Raw genomic sequence first — 11,490 nt, forward strand, 5'->3', positions numbered from 1 at the left:
AAACATACTTTCACATGCACTCATCAGCATAGTATCTTAATTTCAAATAATAAACTTATCGCATTTTAGAAAATTTTCAAGCTTAGTAATAGGATTTTAATAGTAATGCTTGACGAAATCTGTTATATAGTTTTACCTCCGGTTCCGGGAAGACCAGAACATGTCGATTTAGAAGGATATGTAAGAATTATTTAAATAAAATTAGCATGACTACAAAATTGGGAATATAATTCAACACTTCATTCACATCAAAACTCCTTCCACATTATTAAGGGCTCTTTTTACCAACTTAAACTTCTGATTTAGATCTTTGTTGGATTTGACAATGTACTCTTTACCGAAGAATTCAATGCCTTGTCGAAGACCCTCGAGTTCAGGGGCCACGGCCACACGTGTGAATACATTCCAGACGGTGCTATCGGGGTACTCGAAGATGGCCTCAAACAGCATGCGGAAATGCATAACTCTTCTGGGGGATAACAGGTTGAGATCACTGAGCTCCACAGTCTTCAACACTGCAAGGGAGAGGGTGAAAGAGGAAACCATTTCAGCCACAAATTTGGCAAGGTGCATTGACCTCATAAGCTGCATTGAATCAAGTTCCTTAAAGTGGTCCCAAATGCAAAACTGCAAAAACAGTAGGGTAAAAATGAGTCATAAATTAATATGAAGTGCTGTTATGATAACATAAATCAAGCAAAATAATGCAATTCACATTCGATATCCAAAGCATTTGAGAATTCCTCAGCACTATTTTGTCACAACTGTGCAAGCACCCACATTGGTGCAACTATTGATCACAGTCCAATAGTTTCTCATAATCACCTACCTCTTGTCATATTTTCCATACACAAAAGCAATATATAGTTCTGTTTCAAATTAGCATTCATACCAGTTTTATAACAAGAGGAACATTACCTGCAGGGTAAACTTGTGATTTTTGTCATGCTCGCACAACTTCGTCGCCAGCACCGTATAATACTTGTTAAAAACTTTCTCTTGCAAGCAACACTCGAGAAGAACCCGCATTATATCTCTGTCCTGTAGCATTAAGAAAATAGATACGTCAACATGATACGTCAACATGGAGGGTCTCATAATTGAAAGAACACAAAGTTTAGTAAACATAAAAAAAAAAGGCTGACCTGCTTCCCAGGTAATTCCAATCGAAGAAGCTTCTCAAATGCATCAATATAGTCCTCACCACTCATTATTATACAGAAGATTGCTCTTCTGGCATCTGTGTTCATCTTTTGTGCAGCAGCAAGCTGAAGCATTCGTTGTGTTTCAAGAACATCTTTGTCTATTCTGTTAGCAACTTCTTCAACATTATCTGTTGCAGAAGCCAAATCCCCAGTTAACCACCACTGACCCTTCTTATCAGGATCAAGTAACTTGCTCCATTTAAGACCTCTAAGTAAAATATCATCCACTCTTAACTGGAAATAACACAAATGAAACAGAAGTCACTGGGAATGAAGAAAAGAATAGTCACCAGGAACACTTTTCTTTTCTTCACATCTTTTAAAAATAAAAGTCTTAAAATAAATTCGTTCACCCCGCGCCAAAAAAGTAATTATCTTTTACAAGTAATATCTACAGAGAAAGGTGATTGAATAATAAACAATGCCACATAAGAATGCAACCTTCTGCAACCACTTCTTAATCCGAGTGTGGTGTGCAGGGTCCTCCTTTTGTCTTTTCTTGTTGTTCTTGATGTCACATATGGTTTCAAGCATGAACTCCATCTACAAGTGTTACCAAGTAATCAGTGCCGAACTATGTGCAGAAAAACCAGAGAACTTCTCTGATAATAAAATATAGCATGCTCACTCTTTTACTATTTCTCTTTTCATGATTATCTCTGGAGGAAGCCTTCAGGTCATTTGTCGTCTTCTGAACACTAACAATAAAATTTTTCATGGAAATCGGATCATCAGCCCTAATTTTCATTCCACAACCTATTAAGACAAATGGAATAAAGATAAAAGTCAGATATGCTTCATCCATTGGGAATTTCTTATAAAAATATCTAGAGAAGTACATTAGTAACAATTATAAATTCACATAAGCAAAGGAGATAAAAGGATTAAAATAAGGAAATATAAGACCAACCCCAAAGACCGAAGAGAATAAACAGACAAGGGTAAATTACATTAGGTTATCAAAATTACACATACCATCCCTCTATTTGACCAGTATACACTCACCTCTCCTCTATTATGTCATTAAACTGAATTTGTGTTAAAACTAGGTGAAAAAAGGTCAGTTTTAACACCCCCCACAATCTCATTATGCATAGAGAACACATAAAGATAGAATAATAATTATAAAGATTCTTGTTCTTTTAACATTGTTATTTAAGGGTATTTTTCTTATTAGTACACAGGTGACACACACATGTATAAGGATCTGTTAATTACATTAACACCAGAGGATCTAAGTGTATTGTTTAGACGTGCAGTTGGCATAATACAAGGGAGGAGAATGTATACTGGTCAAATAGAAGAATGGTCAAGTAGTTTTGATAAATCTTAAAGGATGTGAGCGCAATTTACCAAAGATACAACAAGTCAACCACCACAAACAAATTAAAACAAATACAAGAGAGAGAAATTAGATAAGAAAACTCCAAGTGCTCAATACACCTATGGAATATTTCATAAGATGCATTTATGGCTTGTACAATAAAAAGTTGGTCAAATGTGTCAAAAATGCTTCTGAAGAGTGCAAAAGCTTAAATTTTGACTTTAAAATCTGAAAATTTATAGCATTCAGTCCCTTAGGCTGCGTTTTTTTACTAGGGCAGAACACAGAGACACAAAATCGTATTTGACAGATGAGACATGGACAAAGACATTGGGTCCAGAGACACTGAATTAATGTATTTTGTGTCCATCCTGACAGAAACACTAACAAGAGACAACTTATTTTTATTTTTTCTTTCATTATTATTGTTAATTTTTCATAATTATATTTTTTATTATTTTATTTTTCTTCTCAAATTTTTTGGATGAAAAAAATGAAAATAAATTGGATTTTCATAATTTGTTCTAATTTATCACCAAACAGAATACAAGAACACAAAATTGTGTCTCTATCCTTTGTGTCTTATTCTCAGTGTTTTGTCTTGTCCTGTTCTCAGAAACAAACGCAACCTTAATGTCAAATTGTCCCACCTCCCCACGAAACAACAAACAAACTGCAGAGGGGGAACATTACAAACTAGAAAAACACCCAAGGGAAAAACAGAAATCTTACACTGTAGGACTGCCAATATGATAGAGACATCTATCTCGGTCAAACGCTTGCTCAACATGACTAGAAAGTCATATATTAAATCACTAAAGCATTAAAGAAGATATCTGTCAGGGTACAGTTAAAAATCACTTAATACTTCAAAATGCTTGGTGCAGTATACCCACCTAGAACAGACCCCAAATATGCATAAATAGGATAAGAGAAGTGTAAGATTCCGCAGAGAGAGATTATCCTCTTTAAGGTACTCATCCTGGAATGAAATATGTGAAGATTATAAACTACAGTCGGTCTGCACAATACAATGAGAGCAACAAGGGTGATCTGATGAAGAAACTAAAACTAAAAAAGAATATATATATATATATATATATATATATATATATATATATATATATATATAATCAGCATGTTGGACTTCTTTTTCAAGCATTACCTCAAAGCATTTGGCAAAGGATGCCATAAACTTTGCACTGAAGTCAACACCAACTAAACAGGCCATCCCTGCAACAAATGCAGCAAAAACAGCAGCATACCTTCACCAAAAGAGGAAGAAGGGGAGAGGGATGTCAGTTAAACTAAAAGCAACATTGTGCAGTATTCAATGTAAGATCAAAGAGGAGGGATCTGACATACTCAAGGACTGAACACGACATTATGAACTAGTATTATAATATTTAAAATAGAAAAATATATGATTCTAAACTCAAAATATGAAAATAATTTGTCCTAAACCAACACCGATTTGTACACAACCTTTTCCTTTCAATCATATATTTCTTCTAAGCTCTACAAAAAACATTATCTGCCTTTTTCCCACTTCTGTGCTGGGTACTCTAGCAGTAGGGCTATAACTAAATTTGAGTAATTGACTGAAGCCCTGTACAATGAATTTTAACGGCTTAATAATATTTATCTCTTCATTTAAGGCTAAAACTGAATTTGGTTCAGGATCTTCATTTATTATTATTATCATCATTTTGAAAATTTTTCATTGATAATACAATGCTTCCCAATCAAATTATTTTAAATACAGAAACAACAAATCCACCAAATAGCAATTCAACAGGGAAGGTAACTAAAATAGAAAGGCTCAAATGCTTAACTGTTCATTGCCCCGTGGCCCACCTGAGCATGATGCCAAAGCCTCCTCAATCATAATGTGTGAAGCTACACTACGTGCAACAGACTGGAAGAGAATTGCATCAAAACTTTATAGAATAGTACAACTTCTTATGTGGTTATATTTCATAGAAACAACTTGTCAAGCAAACAAAAACTAAATAAACAAGTTAAATGATTGGGGTAGCAACTACACTGTGCATTAGTACAATATGGTGTAATTTGAAGCATACACAAGGGACAAAGGAGCAGTTCAGATGCTTTGACAGTGGACATCCATTCTTTACATAGAGAAAATCACCAAGACCTTTTGAAAAAAAAAAAAAAAAAAGCCAACAGACGCAGCAACAACATATTCTACTTATAAGAAATATTTTTTACCAGAATTTCAACCTTCATACTAGAGTTAGCAGAAGGTCATTTGACCCTTTACCTTTAAATATTCCAAATTTTGAAAAGAACAAGTACATTGTATTGCTCTTCGAGATTAATCATTGAATCTTCATTATAAAAAATGCAGTAAGATTTTTTTTTCTTTTTTAAAAAAGAGACAATTGGTAAGATTTACTAGTGTCTACCCAAGTTCCCTCTCTTTGCAACTCTTTGTTTTCCCATTTCAAAATGACATAACAAAGTTTCTTTCGATAACGCACCACAAAGAGACAGTTAAGCATTCATTTTCAATACAACTAGTGGTGCAGCGAACCTGAAAGATTGTTGACAATTCTCCGGTAATTGATTCAACATTAGATTCAGAAAGCCTATTAAGAAGTCCTACAAAAGAGCTCAATTTAGAAGAAAATCAATACATGGTACACAGTTAGACATGTGAAGCCAAAACTAAAGCCTGTCCTCCATACCTCGTATACGTCTTCGTATCTGAGTATGCTCTTCAGGTTCATTTCCAGCACGAGCTCTCAAGTGAGGTGCAATATATTTTCCCTTTTCTTTCTTTGCTGGAACTTCAGCAGAAACATTCTCTGATGCCACCTCCATTGCCACGGATTCTACAGTATTCGATATGCACAAATCATCATCCACCACATTATCTTCTTGCTCTTGTCTCAACAACTTTCTCTTCTTATGCTTCTTCCTCACAGTTCCACAATCAGCAACATCTCCTAATGCTCCATCTTGATCAGATGTTCTCATGAGCTCAAACACTCCATCTATTGTCTCTGCTTCCATCCCTTCATTTGGCAATATTTCCTCCTTATGCTTCTTACTCAACAAGCTCTTCAACCTTTTCTTCGGCAATTCACTAGCACCATGAGTATCCTCTTCTCCAAATAAATCCATAGCAGGCAACATTCCTTCGAGCAATATGTTCAGCCCATCATCCAAACCCCTCAATTTCCCTTCCTTCACCTTAAGCTTCTTGGAAAGCTTCCTTTCCAACTCAAGATCCTTCTCCGCAGCTATATCAGCATCCAGCCCAAAAAACTCTTTGCCACTCTTCTTCCTGGAACTTCCTTTAGAACCCTTCTTCAACTTCTTCATTTTCTTAGTATCAGAGCCACAAATTGCCACTGATACAACACTCTCTTCAGCTGTCACATGTTTCTCAGAATCCGAATCAAACCCTAAACCCTCTTTTTCCTCCAAACTAGTACTAACTGGTTGCTCCAAGTTTGTCTTAGTTTTCCTATCCAAATCATCTTTACTTCTTTTGATAGCTCGAGATTTCTATACACAAACAATAATCGTAAAAAAAAAAAAGGTTACATTGTTCAAGTGAGAAACAAGGCATAAATATTGATTTATTTTTCAGAAAAGAAAAAAGAAGGAAGAGTAGAGGAATGAGAATAGAAAGGTACCTGGTGGTGAAGCCATGATTGGTGTTTGGATGCATTCTTTGCCAAACGGGATTCTTTCCTCCGTTCTCGCCGCGATTTCTCAGCCTCTGTTTGAGGCATTGCAACTCGATATGAGAGAGTGAATAGAATTTTTTTTTTTCCTTTTTCTCCTTCTGTTTGAAAAAGTGGTGATTGATTAATAATTAGCAGCAGGTGATTGTGGCCATAATTATCAGAACCGAACTGATAATTGAACCGGTCAGACTACTGAATTACTAATTAAACCGGTTTACCCAGTCTCACTTAAATAATCAATTGTCCAGAGATTAATCAAGAAAAAGAAAACACCCTGAAAATTAAAGTTATAATGCAAAGGCTGAAATTATGACTTTTTTTTTTTCAAGGAAATATATTCCGTTGGAAAATAAACTAATATAGCAGCATTCCAAATTTTTTTTATAAAGATTATTACTCTAGAAAAGCCTAAGTCACATCCATAAACCCAAAGAGGGTGGTCAGGAGCAGAACAACTACAAAAACCAGCAGCAACAAGATGAAAAGATACAACCAAAACACGAATACAAAGTGCAGATCAATCAACACAAAACAAAGTAACTAGTAATCACTCCTAACACAAAAAAAAATCCACTGGCTACTGGCACAAAACAAAACAGCTTGATGATCAATTATCCTGTCTTCCCTTCCTCGTTTCCAAGACTCCATATAAAACCAAATCAACCTTTTCATCTCCTCCACATTCACATATTAATTGTTGAATATTTTCTTGTTTCTAGTTTTCCATACAGTCACTCTCTTTTTTGCACTTTTTAGCAACTTTGTTCTAAACATGCAAAGGAAAACAGAAGGGCCAAATAACAGAACATAGAAGACCCCTTCCTGAATGCAAAACAAGAAAAATATAACAAAAAAACTTCAACTCAAATGAAAATTCCATCTTGAAACTTAAACGGCTAGAACCTTCCCATTTTCTCTTTTTTAAAATAAACTCTTATTTATTACCACTGACCTCCAAATCAAACCACTGAGGAAATTAAAGAATGCTACACAACACCAGAAGAAAGACTCTTTTATTGAATCTTCATCATTTGATTATCAAGCTAGGAGACAAATTTTGTAGTGTTAATGAAAATGTCTTCTACTCTATTATCTCTCTCAGTTTCTCCAACTTTAGTATACAAGCCTCAAAAAGGAAAAGGAACAAAGAGAATAACAAATTAAATCAATTAGTTTTACATACAAATACAATTCATCTAACCCTAATACAAATTAAATCAATCAGTTTTACATTCAAATACAATTAGCATCAATAAATTAAAACATAAAAATCCAGTATAAAAAATTAATAATAACAACTTAAAAAAAAGACTCACCTACACTACACAGCAGAAGCAGAAAGTCAGAAACAGAGTCAGGAACGGTTTTCCAACTTGGGACCGTTGCAGAGCAGGCCGCCGGCGAGAGATAGCAGAGCTTCGAAGAGGAGCAGAGCAGAGCCTGCAGAGGAGCCAACACGATGACGACGGAGGAAGCAGAGGCAGACGAGGCACGAGGTGGAAGCGGAGGCAGAGACAGGCAAGGCACGGCGGAGACAAGGCGGCTGGGAAAACACAGACGGAGAAGGAAGAGGCGCAGACACTGGCGGCTCGGGGACGAGGCAGAGTAGCCGGCGAGAGGATCGACGAGTGACCGTGCGGAACTGCGGCGAGTGAGATGGAGGCGCGAGAGTGAGTGAATCTGTGCTTCTTGGGAGAGACCGAGAGAGTGAGCTTCGGGATGCTTGGGGCCTTCGGTTTGCTGTTAGCAAAATAGCAAGTTAGGGTTTTTGTTTTTTTTAAAACTAAAACGCAAGGTACTGAGAACCGGATCGGTCATCAAACCGCTCTAGTTACTAGTTTACTAATTCATTAGTCTAGTCGGTCTAACCGGTGGTTTAATCAAAAAAACCGTTTTAGAATAAAATAATAAATAAATTATAAATAAACATCCTAAAATATAATTATAGTCTAATATAATCTTAAAATATCTTCGAAATTTAAAACACTACATAAAATATCATCAACCAAATCTATATGATCTTATCAAAATACAAATTCGACAAAAAAACATATCTAAATATTAAATCCCAACATCATGATTTATCAATCATCAAAATCAGCAAGAACTTATTATCAGCAATTGCTTCTTGATTAATACTACTATCCATAATTGAAATTAATAAAACAGATACGAAATTAAAAACAGCCACAACACAATGAAAAATCAAAAAACCATCAACAAGACCATATCTGAATTAACCCTACAGCATTCAGCAACAATCACAAAACCCTAGACCTTCACCAAGCAATTAGCAGAATACAAAACACCGGAACAAAAATAATTAGGAGCATACAAAACACTAAAAGTCATTAGCAGAATACAGCATATAGAAAACAAAGCCATTAGCAGAATACAGTAAACCTTTACCCAGCAAAACCAGCATCTACAAAACAAAGCCATTAGCAGAATACAAACACCAGCAAATTTGAACAAAATAATTAGGAGCCATCAGCAGAATACAAACACCAGAACAAAAAATTCAGCAGAAATAATGAACTTCATTGGCACAATACAAACAAATTGCTTTAAAATAAAATAAAATTCTTGAACCCAACTAATACAACAGCACGTCGTAACTCAAGTTGCACAAAGTAACCAAAGGTGCTTGAACTCAGATATACGCACAAAGAGCAAAATTCTTGGCACAGTGTGCTAACTAACTAAGCCAGCTATAACAAATGTAAACAAAGCCAAATTTTTTATTGAATCCTAAATCCTAAATAAAAAAAATATTGCGGATTCCCAATTCTTGGCACCGTTTCTGGAGGTAATCTAACTGCCATGGTGTTTAATCACATCAGTAAAGAACCAATAATCAGTAGAGAACCTGAGCTAATCACAAAATATTCATTAATCAATAAAATCGCAACACATAAAACCAGAGCTAATCACAAAAACAGAGCATAAAAAAGTAGGAAAAAAAACGAACAACAACTGAACAATTGAAGAACAAGCAAGCAAGACATTCACTCACCTTCGAAAAAGACGCCAACAGACCCTTGATTGATGGACGACGCCGACCAGACGACGGCAAGAAGATGAAGCCGACGGCAAAAAGATGCAAAGAGTAGGGGATGGGGCGAGCTCGCGGAAGAAGAGAGCAGGGGAGTTGGAGACTTGGGGGCAGTGGCTCGATGGAGAGGCGACAGTGGGTCGAAAAGAGTAGCTAGGGTTGGATAAGGGAGAGTGAATGATTCGGGCAAGCAGAGCATAGGCTGAAAGGAGTGAGAACTGAGAAGTGAAGTGGTTCAGTTCAGTAACCAGTAGGCCAAAGTTGCAAACGACGCCGTTTCCTTCAAACCGGCCAGTTCTCAGTCCGGTCCAATCGACCAGTTCTCGTTCGGTTCACTGGTTTTTTATCGGTTTTTGTTTCAGCGGTTTTACATATCTGACTGGACTGTTTATATCGTCAATTTGCGGTTGGACCGATTCGACCGATCGGTCCGGTCCGATTTTCAGAACATTGCTAAAATGACGTAATATTGGCATGTTTTTTTAAAAAATAATTTTTTTTATCTGGTCCGGTTTTCAAAAACCGAATAGGTCACCGGCTTTCACCAAACCCAAACGGGCCATACCAATTTTTAAAAACTAGTGTATTAGAAAGACTCACATAATTATCAATCTAATTTTCTATAAATATGTATAAATATGATATTAATTAAAGTGATAACTATTTTAACTTTTAATTACAAAGTATTAGATTCAAATCTTAAAAATAATAAAATAGTTTATATAAATTATATTGAATGAATTATACATAGTAGATAATAAGTAACTACTCAATATGATTTTTCTCTTTCCTAAATTTACAACTACATAGAAATTGAAATTACAATAATAACCTCCTGAAAAAAAATAGTTTGTTCTTCCATATCCTATTATTCAACTTTTTTTAATTTCAATGATGGTGATAAAAGTTTAATTTAAAATTTTTCATCACAAACATATTACTATTTAATATTTATTGAATATAATTCTTTTAATTGAGTTTTTTTTCATTTGAGTTTATTTTTGATAAGCAAATATCAAAAATATTATACATCAACTAATTTTTTAATAACTAAGTCCAATCAAAATAAGTCAATAATTTATTGGCCGAAAGTCATACCTAAACCAAGGTGAGTTATATGTTGCACCTGCCAACACGAGAAGAATGATGCTCTTCGTCTTTTCTACAGTGCTGTCACACCTGATGGAGTACCACGTGTAGAAGATGAGCGATGAGGAGGTCAGGGCCTCTTCTAATCGGTGAATGGGGGGAGTGGTTTGTGGGTTAATTATAATTTAGCTCCCATTGAGGGATGATTTGAAAATGTTAAAAATTCATGGGTAGGGGCTGAAACCCGATTTTTGGTGGGCTGCCGAATTTGTTTGGTCCACTTTTGGGGCCTATAGTACGTTAAAATTTGTGGGCTTAATTTTTTTGAATCCGAAAACATAAAATTACAGAGGTTAATAGGAAAAAATTTTTTAAAATGGAAAATGACTTGTAAGAACCCAAACTTAAGAGAATATGTTGAAACCCTTAAAAAGCATGCATCTAATTTCGAATGGACAATAAATGTTATATATAGGGGCATTCAGTTCATATTGTAAGAGTGGTAAGAGTTTAGTCTGAAGGATAAGAGAGATGGAGGAGAACATGTAACGATTCTTATTTTTTGCTGTTACAAAGGGTCATAAGCTTGGTGTATATACGAGAGGATGCGAACCAGCAAGTTGTAGACTTTACCTCCGGCGACGGCGGGAAGAAATTAGCTACCTCTGGCGGAGACAATCCTTGTCGACCAATCGTATTATGTAAGTTTTGTGAAATTATTTTCATTTTTTATTAAGTAGTATATTTATGAAATTATTCAATGTAGTAATGAAATGTGATGTTGTTCAATTTGGAGATTCGTAAGCATTGTTTATTTTGGACATTTTAAGGTCTATTATTATTCTTTTTAAGATTGAAAATTAATTGATTTTTGGGTTTTTTTTTGTGCCATGAATTTGCTAAAGGGCTTCCTGTAATTCTGGCTGAGGAGCTTAATGCGGATTTTGCAATTGTGAGCAGCATGGAGGAGTGGTTGCTGAAAGTTTGCTTGGATGCAGAGATTCCATGCCCCTATTTTTTCAAGGTGAAACGATTTGTCAGAGACCAAGGGCCGTTCTTTGGCTTCACGGTTGTTATTTCTAGTCATCCATTTGA

The 11,490-nt window shown here is 35.4% G+C and overlaps 1 protein-coding gene across 2 annotated transcripts; it reads right to left on the minus strand.

Moving 5' to 3' along the window:
* Positions 1–127: 127 nt before the first annotated feature.
* On the minus strand, positions 128–8,007 carry LOC107647250 (uncharacterized). Of its 2 annotated transcripts, none has more exons than XM_088489766.1 (13): positions 7,568–8,007; positions 6,198–6,349; positions 5,241–6,066; positions 5,087–5,154; positions 4,365–4,447; positions 3,695–3,794; positions 3,426–3,511; positions 3,262–3,344; positions 1,834–1,961; positions 1,647–1,748; positions 1,146–1,439; positions 919–1,041; positions 128–627 (listed from the first exon to the last, which is right to left on the minus strand). In XM_088489766.1, the coding sequence occupies exons 2-13, from the start codon at positions 6,294–6,296 to the stop codon at positions 244–246; spliced, it is 2,376 nt and encodes a 791-aa protein (XP_088345892.1). In that variant the 5' UTR covers positions 6,297–6,349; positions 7,568–8,007; the 3' UTR covers positions 128–243. The 2 variants fall into 2 exon arrangements, with proteins under 2 accessions (XP_088345892.1, XP_088345893.1); XM_088489767.1 differs by having other exon boundaries at positions 6,198–6,283; positions 7,568–7,987.
* Positions 8,008–11,490: the final 3,483 nt, after the last annotated feature.

This window comes from Arachis ipaensis, chromosome B6 (assembly GCF_059453495.1).
Source record: "Arachis ipaensis isolate K30076 ecotype BB chromosome B6, ASM5945349v1, whole genome shotgun sequence".
Lineage (NCBI taxonomy): Eukaryota > Viridiplantae > Streptophyta > Magnoliopsida > Fabales > Fabaceae > Arachis > Arachis ipaensis.